Source organism: Urocampus carinirostris, chromosome 7, assembly GCF_059441175.1.
Source record: "Urocampus carinirostris isolate Australia breed hairy pipefish chromosome 7, RoL_Ucar_1.0, whole genome shotgun sequence".
Taxonomy (NCBI): domain Eukaryota; kingdom Metazoa; phylum Chordata; class Actinopteri; order Syngnathiformes; family Syngnathidae; genus Urocampus; species Urocampus carinirostris.
In genome coordinates, this window is record NC_142355.1 from 35,539,747 (window position 1) to 35,561,241 (window position 21,495).

The window sequence follows — 21,495 nt, forward strand, 5'->3', positions numbered from 1 at the left end:
CACTCACTCACTCACTCACTCACTCACTCACTCACTCACTCACTCACTCACTCACTCACTAAAATGACTGAAAAACTCACTCGTTGACTAAATGAAATAACTTACAAAGTTGCTACTGTACTAAAATGACTTGACTTACTAACCAAGAAACCCACCATAATAAATAAACGGACAACATGACCATGACATAGAGTGACATATAAACTCATCACCCAGCAACACTCTATATCACTAACTAGTGTTGGGAATTATCTATCAAAATGTACCGTTTACCAAATTGTTCGAATTACTTATCTGACTCCATTAACCAAACACAACCCACATTCATTCAACAATTATGCGCGCTCGTTTTTTGAGAGAGAAATGACCAGAAGGATCACACGGGGGTGGATGTTTATTGTTCCTAACAGAAGACCTGAGTGTATCAACAGGAGACCACGCGTCCCCCTCCCAGTTGCCCCGGATCATTTATACATTTCACAAACAAAGAAAAGACATCCCATTGGCTATGTGCTATGTGTTATCTGTTGTCAACGTTAGCTTTCTCTTATTGGTCTTCCCCTCGCATGAGGGCGTGTCGGCTGGGCTCCGCAATCTTCGCATACCAGCAGCGCCGGACTTCTGCCCTTCTACGTCTGGCCTTCTCCGTCAGCACTCACAGGAATTCTGTTATCAGAAATACGTCTGATGCATTCCACACAGCCTAACCTTCTAATGTACCTTGAATAAAAACACAGTCAGTGAATATCTCTACTGCATCAAACTGAATACATGTACCTGTACTTCATAGTCAAATGTATAAAATCCTTTACCAGAGTACATTTTGTGGACTATCTAGCAGACTAGTGAGCTAGCTAACCAAGGCACTGAACAGGATTCCTGTGTGGTGGCCTTTTCATTGCAGGGTGGGCAGGATCAACCGCATGAAAAGAGCTCTCACATGCGATTCTTTGTTTTGGAGGTCTGGACGGTTCGCAGGAGGACCTGGATGGGCGGCGGCAGGTTTTCGGCCCCAACGTGATCCCCCCCAAGAAGCCAAAAACCTTTTTGCAGTTAGTATGGGAGGCGCTGCAGGACGTGACTCTCATCATCCTGGAAGTGGCCGCCATCATCTCCCTCGGCCTTTCTTTCTACCAACCGCCGCACTCCGACAGGGACAGTGAGTCAGAACCGGCCGGTTTTGCAGATGGTCCATTTGCCGCAAGTCCGCCGAACCTTCCGCAGGTTGCGGGGACGCGGCGGGCGGCGTCCACGACGAGGACGAAGCAGAAACCGGCTGGATGGAGGGCGCCGCCATCCTGCTGTCGGTGGTTTGCGTGGTGCTGGTGACGGCCTTCAACGACTGGAGCAAAGAGAAGCAGTTCCGAGGCCTCCAGAGTCGTATTGAGCAGGAGCAGAAGTTCAGCGTCCTGCGCGGTGGACAGCTAGCGCATGTAAAAGTGTCTGACATCGTCGTGGGCGACGTGGCGCTCGTCAAGTATGGTCAGTGCATACTGACCGAAAGATGAACTGTTAAAATAGACTTATCTAACTTAACCAAATGACAAACGGGCCTACTGTCAGAAAGGGTAGCTTGGTAGCTCGGTAGATCTAAGTACCTAATCAACCTCTTGACCAACCAACAATAAACCGACAAGTATCTTACACAGAGTAAATGACTGTGAGTCCTTACTGATGAACTGGCCAACTAAACTAACCAAGTCCCAACCACCTTATAAAGACTGCAAGCCCACAGACCTACCGATGAATCAGGCTAACTTTTTATAGAATGTACAACTCAGCTGTTGACTCTGTGACTCAGCTGTTGACGCTCGTGAATCCTAATTGATGAACTGACTAGCGTTTCAATAACTTCTAACGACAAAAACAAAAAAACAACTGTCACACACAAACTAACTGTTAGACTGACCAAGTAAACTACACACGTGATAACATTCACCTAATAAAAGCTTACTAAAGGACCAACATACCTACCAATCACTCATTTAACTACTTGGCTAACTTTTAATATTGTGCAAGACTGAGCTCTTGATCGACAAATAGCTAATAGACAAACAGCCACTTATAATTGTCTCATAAATTACCTACCGACCTATCGACCTACTTACCAAACACTGGACCTACCTACCTACCACTGGAAGAACTTACCTACCTACCTATCGACCTATGGACCTACCTACCAACCAATGGTAGAACTTACCTACCTACCAACCTACCAACCTACCTACCACTGGACCTACCTACCTACCTACCTACCTACCTACCTACCTACCTACCTACCTACCTACCTACCTACCTACCAATCACTGTACCAACTTACCTACCTACCTACCTACCAATCACTGTACCAACTTACCTACCTACCTAACTACCTACCTACCTACCTACCTACCTACCTACCTACCTACCTACCTACCTACCTACCTACCTACCTTTCCTGCCCACTTACCTAATTAAGTAACTGAACAACCTTAGGACCACCCAACAAGCAACCAGCAACTATTTTACACAAAGTAACCAAAGTGTGAATTATCACTAATTGACTGACCAACTAAACTACCTACCAGATAAACAGCTACCTAATAAATTTTGCATTGACTCTAGGCCAATTAGTTTCTAACTGGTAACTGGTTCTAAATTGAACCTAACTACTAACAAATTAGCGGCAACTAACTGACAACTAACATCCAAGAACTGTAATACGAAGGCCAAAACTAAATTGCAGATTAACCAGTTGGCATCGACTCTAGACCGATTAGAGTGCTTCTGGATTCTTACTGGAACTGAACTGAAAGACCAATTAGTGACAACTGACTGATACTAACGGACTCAGGGACTGGCTGGATGGCCGACTGCTCAGCCAACCGTCTGAGAACTGTAATACCAAGCACACAAATGGACTTACTTATTAACCAATCGGCATCGACTTTAGACTAATTAGTTTCAGTAGCTGAGTGTCTCCTAGATTGAAACTAAACATATGCAAATAGATTATTTTGGCAACCATCTTCAGACCTGCAAACCAACGAGTGAGTATGATGGTTCCTAGCATAACCGTTCCCTGCTGTCGTGGCAACATTTCGCAGGTGACCTCCTCCCCGCTGACGGCGTCCTTATCCAAAGCAACGACCTGAAGATCGACGAGAGCTCGCTAACCGGGGAGTCAGACCACGTCAAAAAGAGCGTGGACAAAGACCCCATGTTGCTCTCAGGTACCCCACCGATCCGGATCTGTTTTTTGTTCAATTTTTGTTGACGTTTGGGCTGGTCCAGGCACTCACGTAATGGAGGGCTCGGGCAAGATGGTGGTAACGGCGGTGGGCATCAACTCCCAGACGGGCATCATCTTTGCGCTGCTAGGCGCAAGTGAGGAAGACGGTGAAGAGGCAGACAAGAAAAAGAAGAAGCAAGAGCGCAAGAAGAGGGAGAAAAAGGAGAAGAAAAGTAAGACCGCCGCATTCCTTGATACCATTTTGATCTTTTGACATCTAAGTCTGTTCCCCTCCTTTACAGGTAAAAAGGACGGAAAAGGCAAAAAAGGTAAGAAGGCCCGGGATGTATCTTAAACCAGAAACATGGCCTGCCTTTTGACAAGATAAAAAATCTCCTTCCAAACTGAGTCAACTAAGCATTCTCTTATCTCCAGCCAGCTTGTCATATGTCCTTCAGGGGCCTTCTGACAAATCTTTATTGTGCTTGACTATACTCTACCCTTGCAACTGGCAAGGGTACCGGTTGAAACCAAATCAAACCGCTTTTGTTGGAATAAAACTTCGTTCTGCTTCTAACAAGTTTATGAGCTTTTAGGTCTTGGTTCAGACTTGTGCATGTGGTCCTGGTGGTTTCTTTTGGTCTTTGTCTTCTTTGGTCTACCTTTGACTGGTTCTGGTTTTGGAGCTTCCAGGTCATTCAACATTTATCCCAATGATTCTATCTGGTTCTGTCACGTTGACCATTCTTGGAACTTAACTTACTTTTGCAAGACCCAATCAGAAGACCATTATCTGTCCAGGCTGTTGCACCTGACTGCAATATTTTTAGAATGCAGTGGGTGGGCGTTTGTAGTTGTGGTACTGGCAGTTTGGGCTTTTTGGTTCCACCTTGCCTAATGGGGGTGAACAAAGTTCATTTTTAAGCTCCGGCTGGTTCTGTGGTGGAAAGTTATTAATTCATCATTTTCTAAGGTCAAACTTTGTTTAACTCCACTCATCTAGGGGGTTTTTGATGACATTTGTTGGTCATGTTGTGTTGTCTTTGTTTTATGTGTAATTCTGGTTGGTTGGGAACCAAATTTTCTGCTTCTGATATTGTCATGATGACTGATTAATTTCACCTGTGCCCGCTCGTTTGATGCCAGCCGCTGCTGGCTTCCTCATTGGTTCCCCGTCTTACTTAAGCTCAATCCTTTCACTTAGCTGTGGTCAGTCCGTCAGCGAACCTCTGTTTCTACAAGGCAAGCACTTTGACTTTGACTCCAATCGGTCCAGCTTTTTGCACCTTTTTTCCACCCGTTCGTTCCTGATTTTCCCCGTTTGTCTCTGGCTACGACCTGTTTTTTGACCCCGACCACGTTTTGACCTCCCGTCCCGGCTTACGACTTGTTTTTTTAACCCGACCACGTTTTGCTCTCCTGTCCCGGCTATCGACCTGTTTTTCCGTCTACCACACTACGATCTCCCGCTCCGGAAGATGCACGTCAGCATTTGGAACACGTTTCGATTCTGTGATCGGCTTGCTTCCCGCGTCCAGCGAGCACCAGATCGCGGGCACTGCCTTTCCTCTTTGTCTCTATAAACTTGTGGTTAACGTCACGCATCTGGGTCCTAATTCCGTTCTGGCAGTGACAGATATTTCAATCAATTAGTCCACCAATTAGCCTTTTGGCTTCTCAATCATTTTAAAGCCCACACTTTGTTGAACTGAACTCATTTGAGGAGTTTTTGAAGGCGTTGGTTCGTCTTGTTTAGATGCTTGTGAATTGTGTGCCATTCTGGTGTGTTGTTTGTTTGTTTGTTTAGTTAGTAACCCAACATTCTCCAAAGGGTAATCCAATCATTCAGACCACCAAGAAGTCTTTTGACTTGTCTATTTTTTTAACTTGAAGTAGTTATCTTTGTACTATGATTATAATTGTTGTATTTGGTTGGTTGGTTGGTTGGTTTTATTTGTGACCAAACATAATCCATCTGGCAATCCTGGTAGGTTAGTTTGCTGGTCCAAAAATGTTTGGTTACCAACCACCTGGTAATTGGTTGATTTGATGGTTGGTTGCTTGGCTACCAAACATTCTCCATCTGGTATTCATGCAATGCTGGTTGGTTGGTTTATTTGTTGATCAGTTGGAGAAAGTTTGGTTACCAACCATCTGGAAATTGTGCAATTCATAATGGTTGGTTGGTCGGTTGGTATCCAAACATTCTCCTACTGCTAATCTGGTTATTTGATTGGTTTGTTGGTCAGGTGATTGGTAACCAAACATTCTCCATCAGGTAATCCAATAAGTCCACCAGGTAGTCTTTTAGCATCTAAATTCAGTAGACCCTCGCTGCCCTGTATCAAAACCACGAGATGTTGTCTGCGTACAAGGTCATGGACATGTTCCAAATCAGGTTCTTGGCCAGGTTCCTGAATAGAGGGAAAGCCCATGCCATTGGTTAACCCCGGTCATTCAAGAACCGCACACCCTGCCCATCCCCCAACAGCAGGTGCTCCTGAAACTGTTGATGGTGATTAGCTGCCAAGCAGATTAGCGCGCTTAAGCTTCGTAGCTTCTTTCCTTACCGAGGACCGACCTGTTGCTGTTGCTTCTACTTCTTCGGAACTACTAAGATCCTATAGGGATCAAGACACACACGCACGCACACAAACACACTCTTACACAACAGCTTTTCATGCCACACCTGGTTAGCTAGTGTTCAAATAGCTTCAGCATGGGCCACTTGAAAAACACACTGACCTGCAGTGTTTCCGATATAATAGACCCGGAATACATTAATTTCATTTGAGGTGGGGACCGCAAAGTGAAATTTCTGTACAGTGGGGGTTACAAATCTATGGTAATGTGTAACTATTGTACTCCGAACTCCGGTTTCCAAGATAAAAACATTCAAATAACAAAATAGTATATAGTAGGTACTACTTAAAGGATTAAAAAACGTAAAAATATATGCATGTAAAGGAAAAATGACATTTCATTTACCATTGGTGTGACATTCCTTGAGCTGGTTGAGTGGAGTAGCGGGAGAATGCAGAGTGGGAGGGAAGTCAGAGATAGTGGATTAAATACTGAAGCTGATTTTAAAACTTCCATTTGCGAATATTGTTATACCTTTAAAATATTTCCTTTGTTTGATCGCTTCATTTTTAAGAATTGTCCCAATTATCGATTGTTTAGGGCCTTATACCTTAGCGAGGGCAATGATGCGTGAGCCTATTTTGAATTTCTTGATAATTGCAGGCTTTATTTAAATATTTGTCATGTTTTTGCATCTCCTTTTATCATCACTGCCAGTCTTGGGACACATACCACGCAAATACAGTACAAAAATACAGTATTTTTTGGCTGACCCGCTAAGTCTTTTTGAACCACAGGATATTCTGAACCCTATGAAGAGAGCGAGAAAGGCATTGTGGGAGGTAGTGCAGTCAAGACCATATCGGCAATTTTGTGATGCAAATCAAGTGCAGAACAGCCTTGCATACGACATCAACCAGTAGCAGGCGTATTACTTCTTACACACAAACACTGCAAAGTTAGAATTTGGTATGTTTTGGGTCATAGTGTGGAAAAATTTAAAAAAGCGAAAATAATTGTATTCAAAACTGTAAGATAAAAATATTGTGAGGCTGGGTTCCTTTTTTTTCATTGTTTCGTGTTTCCAAATATCTCATCTCCCATCTCTTTTTTACCGACAGGGAAGAGCAAAGACGGCGCGGCTGTGGAGATGGAACCGCTCAACCAGGAAGTGGAACCAGAGAAGAAAAAAAGCAACCTGAGAAAGAAGGAGAAGTCTGTTCTTCAAGGGAAGCTCACCAAGCTGGCTATGCAGATTGGCAAAGCAGGTACGGATCAGGATGTCTAAAATAAAGCGTTTTGGTTTCAAGATGGACATTTCGGACTTTCTTCTCGCCAGGCTTGTTCATGTCCACGCTGACGGTCATCATCCTCATCGTCCGCTTTGTAGTGGACACATTCTGCATCCAGGGGGTTCCCTGGACTGCAGAGTGCGTGCCCATCTACATGAAGTTCCTTGTCAAGTTCTTCATCATAGGGGTGACTGTGCTGGTGGTGGCCGTCCCAGAAGGGCTTCCCCTGGCGGTCACCATCTCCCTGGCCTATTCTGTCAAGGTTTGTGATGTTCAAGGCTCAGGAAAAATGGGAATAAGCAAATGAGTGTCTTGGGCGCCTGCTCTTTTTTTCCATTCTTTAAACATAAAATGAACTCGGCTCATGCAGCTGCAATCCATTATCCCCAATAACATATTACTGTGAGCGAGGACTGGTAGAAAGCACTTCTGCCGGGATGCATGCCGTTTTGGTCCACCAACAATAAATTGCACTGTTGTAGTTGCATCCATTATCCCTGTTTGACTATTCTGAGAGAAGGGTTTGCGAGAGTGCATTTGTTTTCTTCAGGCCAACAAAGTGTGCCATTGTAGCCTGTCTAAAATGAACAGCACTGTGTGGCCACGATCCAGTTTCCCTGGTTGACTCTTGCTAAGAGAGAAAATTTGAGTAATGTTTGGCAGTTCCTTATTTCCACTCTCTCCACCTAAAATAAACCACACTTACGCAGCCACAATCCATTATCCCTGATCCCTTATTTCTCCGAGTGGGGACTGGGATAGGGCACTTTCATTGGGATACATGCCGTCCTATCCTGTCTAAAACGAAATGCACGTTTGTGGTTGCGATCCATTATCCCAGGTAGATTATTGTGAGAGCAGGGTCTGGCAGAGCAAGTTTTTTACCCTTTTCCTGCTGCTGAGGCATGCCATTGTGGCCCACCTAAAATGAACTGTACTGTGTAGTGACAATCCATTTTGCAAGTTGACTAGTGTTGAGAACGGGGGCTGAAAGTATACCTCTTTTTTCCATTATTTACAACTACAATTAACAGCTCGTGAGGCTATGATCTATTATCCCCATTCGACTATAGCTGAGAGCGGGGCCCAAAAGTAAAATTGTGTAAGGTGTGGCGGCTCTTTTTCTCCGTTCTTTTCGCTTAGAATGAACGTGGCCCTGACCTATTTTCCCTAGACACATATTGCGTCGTGAGTGTCGCTTTTTTAGCTGTTATTTCAGCCCTAAAACTAACTGCAGTCATGCCACCACAATCCATTACTCCCAGTTCTATATTGCTGCGAGTGGGGACTGGCAGAAGTCACTTTTGGAATCAGGACTACTGTTCTGGCCTACCTCAAATCAACAGCACTGTTTTGGCTGCAATCCATTATCCCTTTTTGACTACTGCTGAGAGAGGAGAAACAGAGCAGATTTGTGTCATGCGTGGAATCCTTTTACACCCAAAATGATTAGCACCTATGGTACCGCGATCTATTATGCCCCGTCGACTATTGCTGAGAGCGCACTCTAATCGGGCATTGCAATATTAAGTTTGATTGTTTAGGCTTGGCGAAATTTAAACAAATGCTATTCTATTATTCCTTATTGTTGTTTAATGATAAGATAGACTTTTTGGGTTTTGTTTTGTTTATTGTTTATATCATGTACCCCAAAAAGTAAAAGTTTGTTTGTTAAAAATGCAGTGAGGCGCTACTTAATAGACTTTTGTATATCGTGGGTTGTTCTGGTCCCCATTAACGGAGCTAAACGAGGAATCACCACAAGAATATCGGTATCTATGTTTTCCTGCTGTGAAGTTCCTCAGGGGTTCCTTTGGTCTTCCTTTAGAAAATGATGAAGGACAACAACCTGGTGCGCCACCTGGACGCCTGCGAGACGATGGGCAATGCTACGGCCATCTGCTCCGACAAGACTGGCACGTTGACCATGAACCGCATGACGGTGGTCCAGGCCTACCTGGGCGGCTGTTACCACAAGAAGGTCCCCGAGGCCAGTCTTGTTCCCGCCAAGATCCTGGACCTGCTGGTGCTCGGGATCGGGGTCAACTGCGCCTACACCACCAAGATTATGGTGAGAGTTTCCATTCAAGTTCTTGAGCTAAATTGAGGTTGGATGGATGCCACACAGGTTCAGAGTCTGATTCTCTAAAGCAGGGGTCAGCAACCTTTTCGGTGCGGAGTGCCACTTTCAAATGTCCTTGTAAATCAGTGTGCCACACCAAGATTAATGACTCGCACAATACTTGTTTTAACATCCAACAGAGCTGTCATTTTACACCAGTCCAAATATACAACATGGATAGACATTTTAATCGTATAACTCAGTGTTTTTCAAGCCTTTTTGAACCAAGGTACACTTTTATTTATAAAAAGGTTCTGTGGCACACCGTCCGTAAAAAATGTTTGAAAGTGAAGTTATGTCAAATATTTTACCGTACTACCTCATAAGCAGATAATTACTATATAAAAAGAAGAAAATAATACTTAAGATAAAAAATAATGATGTGCTTTACGTTTTTATTTTTTTACAGTGCAATCTTAAACCGCTTTGTTAAACAAATTAAGTTATTAAATGTACTGTGCTACCCCAAGAGCAGATAATTAGTATATAAAAAGTATATAAAAATCTACTGCAACCTACTGATTTGGATGACTATTACAGTTCCTCGTCTGAAGAGTGCAAAAATACTGAACAATGATTGAAATAACACTAGTAAAACTGACCTATTTATTTCCACTATTCTTGTTCATCAATTAACTAAAATATGAATGTGAACAACATGTGGAAAGGCCTGTAGCCATTCTGACTTCAACTTTTTACCAAAAGAATTAACCAGAATCAACCATTCTTCATCAACTATAAACTACAATCAAAAACAAGTAATATGGTCAGCTACTATACCATTCATCAATGATATCTTGTTGCAGAAAATATCAAAACTTGAAATAACAGCAGCAATGCAGAAGGCAAGCGTGCACACACGCACTCACGCGCGTGCACACACACACACACACACACACACACACGCTTCTTTAAATATTCGCCATCAGTAAATGATTGACAATTCGTTCATTTATCGCGCGCGTGTTTCGTTGGCTGGGTTAAGACACGGAGCTCTCCTATGCGAGGCGCCGCCCAAACACGCGCTGACACACGGAGGGGCGCTAACGTAAATGGTCTGCATTTATATAGTGGTTTCCAGGTGAAGCTTCTAAATAACACGGTGCGCAACTGAAAATGTCTAAATTTCAGGTAAATGCGCTTTAAAAAAAAATTATCATTTTGCCGTTCACTAATGTGTCACTGGTTAACCCCTCGCGTGCCACTGCTGGCACGCGTGTCATAGGTTGCCGACCCCTGCTCTAAAGGGTTCGTGTCCTGCATTGACTTACTCTTTGAATGCTAATGCTACTCTAAGAGTTTATGCTACTATGCTATCCAGATACACGGGGATGCCATGTTTTGATGGCAAGCCACTATTACAGTAGACCTCCAACATAGAGAAATCCCGTCTTACACTCTGACTGCGTTCACCCACACTTCACAAAAGCAATTGTTAAGTTGGCCAACAACACTACAGTAGACCCTCGGGATACGCCGACCCGCCTTACGACATTTTTAGTTGACGGTTTTGAAAATTAACTTTTTTGGGCCCCTCCTTACGGAATTTCCCCCACTATACCACGTAAACAACAAATTATTTTGGGTGGCCTAAAACTAAAATTTTATTTTGCAATGTTCGTGTGCAGGATGAATTAGGTGCCAGTCTGTGGTTGGTTGGCGTCATATAGGATTAGGGTCTGGTATTGGTTTGCGTAATGAAAGTTCCGTTATTCTACTGGCTAAATCACTTCCCACAATGCCTTTCTCTTCATTCAGTCTTGTTTGCAATAAATGTATTTTGTTTTTACTATTTACAATTCGCTTTGGGTCTTAAAACTTGAAGTGATGCTAAAGGGAGAAGTAAAAACATGATAAGCATTTATTTAACCATTAATTTATTTTTTATTTTATATTTGTTTGATTGTATTTTCCCCCCTCATTTCCATTATCTGCACCGCTTATCCTCAGTGGGGTCGCGGGGGTGCTGGAGCCCATCCCAGCTATCTTCGGGCAGTGGGCAGGGGACACCCTGAACTGGTTGCCAGCCAGTTGCAGGGGACACAGAGACAGACACTCACTTGCTCATTCACACCAAGGGACATTTTGGACTGGCCAGTTGACCTGAAATGCATGTTTTGGGAAGGTGGGAGGAAATCGGAATGCTCGGAGGAAACCCACGCAAGCACGGGGAGAACATGCAAACTCCACAGGGGGGGTGCGGTAGCTGGAATTGAATCCTGGACCTCGGCACCGTGGGGCTGCATGCTAACCATCCAGCCGCTATGCCAGCTATTTTGTTTATTTTATCTTCAATCAAATGATTTATATCTTTTATCTTGTTTCTCAGAAAAAACATTTTAGAGATAAGCAAATAAATATATTAACCAGCAGGTGTTATATACTGGTAATTTTAATCATTAAAAAAGTTCAAGTCATAAAAGTCATAAAAAAAGACAAAAAGTTTTCTACCAATAAACAAACGTTAAAATTAGCTAAAAAAATGATAATCATTGAAACTGAGCTTGCGATTATCAAGAAATATGAAGAAGGCACGCAAATTGCTACCCTGGCTAAGTTGCATGACCGTAAACAATCGACTATTATTAGAAATGAGGAGATTAAAGCAAGGACATCTTCTAAGGGCATGAGAATCATCAGAAGTAGAAGTTGCCCACACTCCTCTGCATCCACCCACTACTCCACTATATCAGCTCGGGTCACATCACACCAGTAAACAAAAAATAATTGTGTATATACACACTTATATCACTCAAATAATACTTACGGGTTACTATTTTGGTCATTGGATTTTTGGGGCGTGTACCGGGGGTTTATAATGCATTAGCTAATAACTATAGCAATTTCTCAATTTTACGGCGATCTTCACCTCAGAACAGAATCGCAGTTATTTACTGTACTGTGGTTCTGAATTAATTTACAGCATTTCAAATTGTGTCGGCATGCGTCGGAAAGTTTGATTTTTGCAATCCGGAGATGGAATAAGAGCTTGCTCTGTCCACTCCACGCATCGGCCCGGTATTGCAGTACTTCCGGGAACGGTGCATTTGCACTGATCGCTGCATGGCTCTGTGGCTAGGACCTTGACTCGGCCTCTTGGCTGAGAGCAAGTGTCTAGGCCCCTTGGCTTTGTAGCGTATTATGATTTGACCGATAACGGATAATGGATAATTGATAATTGATAAAGAATATAGAATAATAAACCTTACAAAATCCCCCCACCTACCACTTGTTTGTTTTTTTCGTAGCCACCCGACAAGGAGGGCGGCCTCCCTCGCCAGGTAGGCAACAAGACGGAATGTGCCTTATTGGGCCTGACTTTGGACCTTCGGCGAGACTACCAGAGCGTTCGCAACGAGATCCCAGAGGAAAAACTCTTCAAGGTCTACACCTTCAACTCGGTACGCAAGTCCATGAGCACCGTACTCAGGAACCCCGACGGCAGCTACCGCATGTTCAGCAAGGGGGCCTCCGAGATCCTGCTCAGGAAGTACGTAGTCTTTACCATTTCTTTGATTCTTCTATGAATCTGCAAAATAATCCAGAGACAAATCAGAGACCGTAGAAACCTAGGATAGAACATCAATATATCCTTTGGTGGGGAACGTAATACTAGGCAAAAGAAGTGCAAAATAACTTAATGGTCAAATATTTTTCTATCACCTTTTTGCTTCTCCCTTTAGCATCACTCCCATTCTTGGGACCCTTAGTGAATAAATATAGTACAAAAATCACAGTATTGTATTGCCTGGACTGACTGAAAAGAAGGGCATTATGGTACGTAGTTCTGCCAATAACATATTGGCATTTTCATAATGCAAACCATTTGCAGACCAATATGTCAATTATTCTTTGAATTATTTTAGTTTAGTTATGTTGTCAACTAAGCTTGTATAAAATGTTATTTTCTGAATTAATTTGGATTAATTAGTCAATTCAATTTTTAATTCATTATGCTGAATTTATTGATTTTTTTAAAATTGTCTATCTAATTTATCCATCAATCTATTTCGTCAAATAACGTACATTATTCTTCCAAATATGTTTTCATTTATTTGAATAAATCAGTCAATTATTTGATTTATTGAATTCTGTGAATCAAAACATTAATTTGTTGTGTCGATCATTTTTGGATTATTCTGTCAGTTATTTTGTTGATTAATTTGGATCGATGTATCAATTATTTTGTTGATTAGTTTTGATTACTACATCAACTATATTGTCAATTAATTTGTATTAAATCTTCAAATATTTTGTTGATTAGTTTTGATTAATCAGTCGATTTTTTTTCCTCCAATTAACTTTGATTAATCTGTCAATTATGTAGTAAATTCATTTAGATTTATCTGACAATTATTTTGTAGATTTATTTGAATGGATCTATTAGTCGTTTTATTGGAAATATTCTAATAATTATTTATAAGATTTATTGAAATTAATCCGTTAGTTTGTTGATTAATTTTGATTAATACATCAACTATATTGACAACTAATTTGTATTAAATTTTCAAATATTTTGTTGATTAATTTTGAGTCTTAATGTAAAATAACTCTGAATGTATTCACAATTCACAAAACATACAGTTGCATTGAACAAAATGTAGGTACACATACAGGTTATAATGTGTTAGTAGTACACTGAATATAACAAAAATTACAATTTCACACTTTGGCATTTATTCAGAAACACTGGTGTGTTCTGCAGGTAGTTGGCCGACAGGCATTGTGGGAAATGCAGTTTTTGGTCGAAGCACTCTCTTAGCTTTTTAAACGCTCTGACAGTTTCAGCTCTCTCCCGCCACACAAAATGATTTGCCCTGTGGGCCTTCAGTTAAAGTGAAAACGTCGTAAGGTGGGGTCGCTGCATCCTGGAGGTCTACTGTATTGAAAGAATGTTTCATCCTGGAAGGTGCTGCAAGATCCTGACGGAGAACGGCGTGGCCAAAGCCTTCAAACCCCGCGACCGGGACAAACTGATGAAGACCGTGATCGAGCCGATGGCGTCGGAGGGACTGAGGACCATCTGCTTGGCGTACCGAGACTTCGCCGCGTCCGAACAGCTCGATTGGGAGGACGAGGCCGACATTTTGGCGGGACTCACTTGCATCGCAGTTGTCGGTATCGAGGACCCAGTCAGACCGGAGGTGTGGCAAGATATTTCCTACCAAAGAAATATTGTGGTATCTTGGATTCCAGACAACTTTCTGATTTGTTTTCTGCAAATAGGCAGAAATGTCTGCGATTGTTTAGTTGAGGACTACAATTTTTTTTTATTTTGAGTACCGTAAATTTTGGACTACTGATAGAAGTACCATGCTCAAATTTGAGAACAAAACTCAATTTTGTCTTTGTACGGACCACATCAGATTTTGAGCTGCAGGCTGTCGGGACCAGAACGGAGACAGGACCCACTTGCGTCACGTTTCTCTCAGAATTTATTAGGAAAAAAGGAAAGGATTGCACACAAGATCCGGTGATCGCTGGTTGCGGGAAGCAGATCGCGTTGAACATGGAAGAAGCACTTCCGTGTTCAAAGCGATGGCGGTGTCGGGAACGGAAAAAACGGGTCAGTAGCCGACAGGAGAGCAAAAAACGTGGTTGGGATCAGCAACGAGTCAAAAGCCAGGGGAAGAGAGTAGACGTGGTCACGATCAAAAAACGGGTCGAAGCCGGGGGACAGACAGAAGCAAAAATAGGAGTGAGTCAGGGTCGAAAAGCGGGGAAGCGGGGACATGTCTAGTACAGAAAAGTAACACATTGTGCCACAATTAAAACACTTGTTTGCGTACTGTGCCTGCAGCTTTCGATCTTGATCAATTTTTTGTACTGACTAAAATTCAGAAGGCCGTACATTCACTACAGCCTGTACACATTACTGATCTTAAGCATATATAAATATAATATATATATATATATATATATATATATATATATATATATATATATATCATTTGATTAATTTGGATTTTTCAGATGATCGTGGTGTACATTTGTTTGTTAATAATGTTTGTCTAAATTCGTTTTGAATTATCTGTTGCTTATTTTTTTAATCTATTGATTTCTGTCGATCAATTTTTATTTAACAAGATACTATTTTCTTTCTTTCAGTAATCCGTCAATTCTTCAATTTATTAATTTTGATTAATCACTTGATTTTTGTTGATTAAATTGGATTTATTAGTGTATTAGTTCATTGATTTTGATAAATGTTATTTTCTTGTTTTAAATCAATTATTCTTTTGATTAATTTGGATACATCTATTAACTAGTTTGTAGATTAATTATGATAAATCTGTGGGTTATGATTTGGATTTTTTGTGATCCATTGATCTTGCTTAATTTTGATTGATATGTCTATTATTGGGCAGCAAGGCGGCGCAGTGATTGGCGTTTGTGCGGCACAGTTCTGAGGTCATGTGGAGTTTGCATGTTCTCCCCGTGCTTGCGTGAGTTTCCTCCGGGCACTCCAGTTTCCTCCCACATTCCAAAAACATGCATGTCAGGTTAATTGGCCAGTCCAAATTGTGCCTAGGTGTGAATGAGCGAGTGAATTGTCTGTCCTGTCCCTGTGTGCCCTGCGACTGGCTGGCAACCAGTTCAGGGTGTCCCCTTGCCCACTGCCCAAAGATAGCCGGGATGGGCTCCAGCACCCCCTGCAACCCTACTGAGGATAAGCGATGCAGATGATGGATGAATGGATGGATGTCTATTATTTATTAGATTCATTTTTATCAAACTTTCAATTATTTTGTCATTTAATTTTTTTTAATCTGTCAACTATTCCAAAGATTATTTTTGATTAATATGTTAATCATTTCATAAAGTAATTATAAACATATGGATTTGGTTCTTGATTAGTTTTGATTAAAGTACTGAATTCTGTTGATTTATTTCGTTCAGTTGATAATTCTGTTGAATGATATTGATAATTCATTCAATAATTTTTGATTAATCCATCAGTTCTTTTGTCCATTCATTTTGCTTTGTCGACTAATTTTGATTAAACCATCTATTTTGTCGATTAACTTTGATGGTTTAATATTTATGATTATTTTGATCAATCTTTAAATCTTTATTCATTCATATTAATCCATCAATTGCTCTGTTGATGTATTTTGATTAACTTGTCAATTATTCTGACAATTAATTTTGTATAATATCTCACAATTTCAGTAGATTAATTTAGATTAATCTTTTGCCTCTGTGGTCGACTGTTTTGATAATCACTCTTGAACAATTACATTTTTATTTAACCCCCTAGTTAAGAACAACAGGGTACGATTTCTGGGGCGTTATTTTACACTAAAGCACTCCATTTCTGCCCAGTTCTTTTGTTTGAAAAAAGTGACCTATTAAGCGGAATACCAAATACTGTCAGGACCAGAACGGAAACAGGACCCAATTGTGTGACGTTTACCACAAGTTTTATTGTAGGAAAGAGGAAGGGCTGCGCCCTCGATCTGGTGTTTGCTGGACGCGGGAAGCAGGTCGCTCTCGCACTTTTACTGTGATCCGAATACGGCAGTGGATCTTCCGTAGCGAGCGATGGCGGTGTCAGGGGCGGAAAAACTGGCTGGTAGCCGGGCCTGGGAGAGCAAAAGCGTGGTCGGGGTCGTAAGCCAGGACGGGAGAGTAGACATAGTCGGGATCAAAAATAGGTCATAAGCCGGGACGGGAGAGCAGACGTGGTCGGGATCAAAACAGGTTATAGTCGGAGACAAATGGGAGCAAAAATGGGACAGGCGGGAGTCAGGGTCAAAAAAGGCTTGCCTTAGATAAACAGAGGTTCGCAGACGGACTGACATCAGGGGATTGACAGGACTGGGTTCAAATAAGGACAGGGAGCCAATCAGAACAGTTGACGCCAAATGAGCGGGCACAGGTGATTCACATCGTTAATCATGACAGCCATGTTGTCTTAAAGTTTCTATTTTTATTTTTTTGCACAGTATGACACATTTTTAGGGTCTGTTCTTATTTTGGTGTTGCTTTTAAAATATACTAGATATTCCTTAAATTATTCCTACCGTTTTTTCTAGTTTTGAACCAATTTTTTGAAAAACAGTTTAATTTTAGCAGTTTTTCCCAAAAAAAGAAAGAAAATAATTTAATTTAATTAGTATATTGACCCAACAGCATGTATTTTACATGAAATCCTTCAGCCAAATGTGATTTTTTTGGGTTTAGGTACCGGACGCCATCAGGAAATGCCAGCGCGCGGGCATCACGGTACGCATGGTGACGGGCGACAACATCAACACGGCTCGAGCCATCGCCAGCAAGTGCGGCATCCTGCATCCCGGCGATGACTTCCTTTGCCTGGAAGGGAAAGAATTCAACCGCCGCATTCGCAACCAGATGGGCGAGGTCCGAAAGCATCGCTGCCAAACGCGGGAAAAGACGTCTTAACATTTGTTTTTCTACCCTTTCTGCAGATCGAGCAGGAGCGCATCGACAAGATCTGGCCAAAACTTCGAGTCCTGGCCCGATCCTCGCCCACTGATAAACATACACTCGTCAAAGGTGGGGAAAAAAATATTTACTATTATTATCAGTTTTAGTTATAACTGTTATAAACAACGTCGTCAAGTAAACTGTTATTCTTTAAATATTGAATTTTTCCGCTGTTACATTACCGTTATCGGTACTGATTGTCAAAAGTGGAGCTGACTGTTGTTTACGTCACATCTTTTCGGATCATGTAGCCATTCCAAATAGCGACTACCATGTAGTTAGATAGCGATTACAAATACAGTATTTACAATTGTGCCGAAAGAGAAGGGATATGAAGCTTCGTCAAGAAATATTGGAGCCGGATATTTAAAAGCGGCAGTGCTGTTGTTAGTGGTGGACGCCTCGGCAACTGACGTCTCTATGAGCCAACTCTTGGAAGTGAATGAAGGGAACTGGCTCCCTACCAATCAAGAGCTGGTTCCCTGAGAGAAACCCTTTTTTGAGATGAGATGAGATGAGATTGGTCAGTATGCATTTTCGGGGGGTTCGGTGTTGTTCACTCTAAATTTGTTAAGCTTAAATCATGCTAAAAATGTTTTATATTTTATCTTTTTTTTTTTTTGTAGATTTCCTTTTAGTCATCATCTGTCCGATGTCCTCTTTCTTCCACTCAGTCAATTTACTTCCACATCCTCTCACATTTACTGACCCTATAACTATGGTTTGCGAGACCTTTCGGTCTCCCCCCCTTTCTTTGCCTTGCAGTCTCTTAGGGAGTCGGTTACCCCTTTTAAGGGATTTGACCAAGGTAGATAGATAGTTAGAATAAATATTGAAATATTATATCCTGTGTTTTTCAGTGTCAATGTGTTTATCTAACGATACAAAGTATTTTTATGTCTTTTTTCCCTAGTCTTTTTGTATTTAGCTTTCTTGTTGATTTTTCTTTCATTTCATTTATTAATTTCATTTTCTATTGTTTACTGACGGTTGTTATTTTCTTATATTGTTTGCCGTTTATGTTTGTTGCACCCCAAGTGGTGGATAAATCTGTTGCTGGTGAGGTGTAGGATTCTATTACACAACTACCTGTCTGTTTTTTTCTATTCAACTGACTCAAATACTGCTCAGAAAATTTCAAATTGTCTTATGTGCAACTTATTTTTAAAGTAATGGAAATATTTACAATCCCTGGTAACCAGTTACTTTTACAATCACCAGTATTTCATCTATTAATTTAGTTACTTTACTTAGTGACAAGTTACCTTAGCGACATGATTACTTTTTTAAAGTAACATTCCCATCACTGATTATTTTCATTGATCAATAGTGATAATATCGTCACTGTCATGTGTGGAAATTTATCTGTAAAACTCATTTCTGTTGATTATCTAAATCATCCTGTCATTATTACGGCTGTGACTTAGCTGTGCCCGCTCATTTGGCACCAACCGCCGTGGGTTCTAATTGGCTGCCTGTCACTATTTGAACCCAGTCCTGTCTGTCCCCTGTTGTCAGTCCGTCTGCGAACCTCATTGTATACTAGGGAAGCCTTTTTCGACCCTGACTCCCACCTGTCCCGTTTTTGCTCCCGTCTGTCTCCGGCTACGACCTGTTTCGATCCCGACCACATCTGCTCTCCCATCCCGGCTTACGACCTCTTTTTGTCCCCGACTACGTCTACTCTCCCGTTCTGGCTTACGAGTCGTTTCTGATCCCGACCACGCCTTGCTCTCCCAGTCCCGGCTACCGACCAGTTTTTCCCGTTCCTGACACCGCCATCGCTCGCTACGGAAGATCCACTTCCGTGTTTTCGGTTCACAATCCGTGTACGAGAGCGACTTGCCTCCCGTGTCCAGCGAACACCATATCGTAGGCGCAATCCTTCCTCTGTCCTTCAATAAAACTTGTGAGAAATGTAACTCAACTGGGTCCTGACACATCTGTTTATTTAAAAGAGTAATTGTTTTCCAAATATGTCAAAATTAAATATATCAATGCTTGAAAAGAATAGAAATGCATATATACATATTTTTATAATAATATTATACATTTAACTCTGAATATTGCAATTTGTCTGCTATATAAAAAACACTTATCCCCGATGTTATAAAATATTAATTCCCCTCCCCAAAAATGAATGAATAATAGTATGAATTTTATTTTTGTTATGTCTCAGATTGTCACCTCCATTATCAGGCTATTAAATATATCTATTGGTCAATTTCTTCCCCACATTTTTTATCTCCAGGCATCATCGACAGTTCAGTGCTGGAGCAACGGCAGGTTGTCGCCGTAACCGGAGACGGAACCAACGACGGTCCTGCCCTTAAGAAGGCCGACGTGGGATTCGCCATGGTAACGCATTGGGGACACTAGCAGATAATGCTAGCTTTTCAGACTTAACTTAATACTAGCGTCACACTCTTAGCTGTATGCTACCACTCGTGCTATTAAAAACGGCGACGAGCTGTTAATGCGGCCGTTTATCCGTTTTTGCAACGAAAAGCGAACTGCACTCTTGCGACGGTGAATTATTATCCCACATCGCATATTGCCGGTGATTGGCAGAGCATACTTCTGTCAGGCCTTTTTTCCTGTTCTGTGAACAGAAAACTCGAGCAGCCACGATCCATTATCTCTTATCGCATATTGCTGCGAGCAGGGACTGAAAGATCACTGGCTTGGTGTCTCTTTTTTGCTGTTTTTTCACCCTGAAATGAATTGCACTCTTGCAACTGTGATCCATTATCCCCAATCCCACAATGCTGTGAGTCGGGACCGACACAGAGTACTTTTGTCGGGAAGTGTTCTGGCCCCCTTTTAGTTATGTGTGGTTTTTGTTGTGGTCCATTATCCCCGGTCAACTATTGCCGAAAGCAAGCCCCAACAGACTGTATTTTTTTATTTTTATTTGAGCCGCTGAAGTGTACCAATGTCGCCCTCTAAAATAACTGCACAGTTTTGCCCATGATCCGTTATCCCCAGTTGACTGCTTTTCATGGAGGTCGTGAGAGAGCAAATTTGTGTCTTCCGTTGTAGCACCTTGTTTCTGTTCTTTCTGACGAAAATGAACAGCACCCATTCAACAATGATCTATTATCTCCAATTGACTATTGCTGAGAACACAGGCTGGCAGAGCGCACATTTTTCGGTTCGGGCTGCTGAAACATTTCTGTGTAGCCGCCTCAAATTAAGTTTACTGTTTTGGCCAATATCCATAATCCCCATTTGACTACTTCCTGAAAACAAGGGCAATGAATACATTTATTTCAAGCATTGTGGCTCTCTATTACTCATTTTTCTATTTTTCCAATATGCTGGTGTTTTTCTCTCACTAAAATGAACCGCACTTATGCAGCTGTGATCCATTGTGCACGGCTGATAATTGCTAAGAGCAAGGGTTAATAGGGCACTAGTCGGTGGCCTTGGGGTAGGGCGCCTGGTCCTAGACTGGGAGGTCACTGGTTCGCGTTTCGTCGGAGTCATACCTCAAGACTTGTAACGTTGGTACACGTTGTCTCCCTGCTCGGCATTAGGGGTTGGAACTGGGGATCCCATCGACAGGTGTTGCGACACATCGGTTGTGTAGAACTATCGTCGCATCATTTTCTGTAGACAGTCCCACGTGTGTGTACAGGAGCCGACCCCTGATTGATCGGGGTAGGGACGAGGAAAAAGAAAAGGGCAGATAGAGCAAATTTGTGACATGCGAGGCAATTTTTTCCCCCGTTCTTTATGCCTAGTATTATCAGCACTAGATAGATAGATAGATAGATACTTTATTCATCCTCGCAGGGAAATTCACACACTAGTGTGGCTATGATCACTTA

The 21,495-nt window shown here is 41.8% G+C and overlaps 1 protein-coding gene and 1 pseudogene across 1 annotated transcript in view; both read left to right on the forward strand.

Moving 5' to 3' along the window:
* The window catches only part of LOC148363149 (plasma membrane calcium-transporting ATPase 1-like), a 41,146-nt gene that overhangs the window by 8,305 nt on the left and 11,346 nt on the right, over window positions 1–21,495 (forward strand). The window contains exons 3-15 of the mRNA XM_088340709.1: window positions 962–1,159; window positions 1,225–1,482; window positions 3,087–3,212; window positions 3,274–3,444; window positions 3,514–3,540; window positions 6,916–7,062; window positions 7,134–7,348; window positions 8,915–9,157; window positions 12,457–12,698; window positions 14,118–14,352; window positions 17,396–17,575; window positions 17,644–17,731; window positions 19,914–20,020. Of these exons, the coding sequence (XP_088196835.1) occupies window positions 962–1,159; window positions 1,225–1,482; window positions 3,087–3,212; window positions 3,274–3,444; window positions 3,514–3,540; window positions 6,916–7,062; window positions 7,134–7,348; window positions 8,915–9,157; window positions 12,457–12,698; window positions 14,118–14,352; window positions 17,396–17,575; window positions 17,644–17,731; window positions 19,914–20,020 (2,237 nt within the window). The remainder of the gene's footprint in view (window positions 1–961; window positions 1,160–1,224; window positions 1,483–3,086; window positions 3,213–3,273; window positions 3,445–3,513; window positions 3,541–6,915; window positions 7,063–7,133; window positions 7,349–8,914; window positions 9,158–12,456; window positions 12,699–14,117; window positions 14,353–17,395; window positions 17,576–17,643; window positions 17,732–19,913; window positions 20,021–21,495) is intronic.
* Window positions 12,162–12,253, forward strand: LOC148363150 (U2 spliceosomal RNA; annotated as a pseudogene).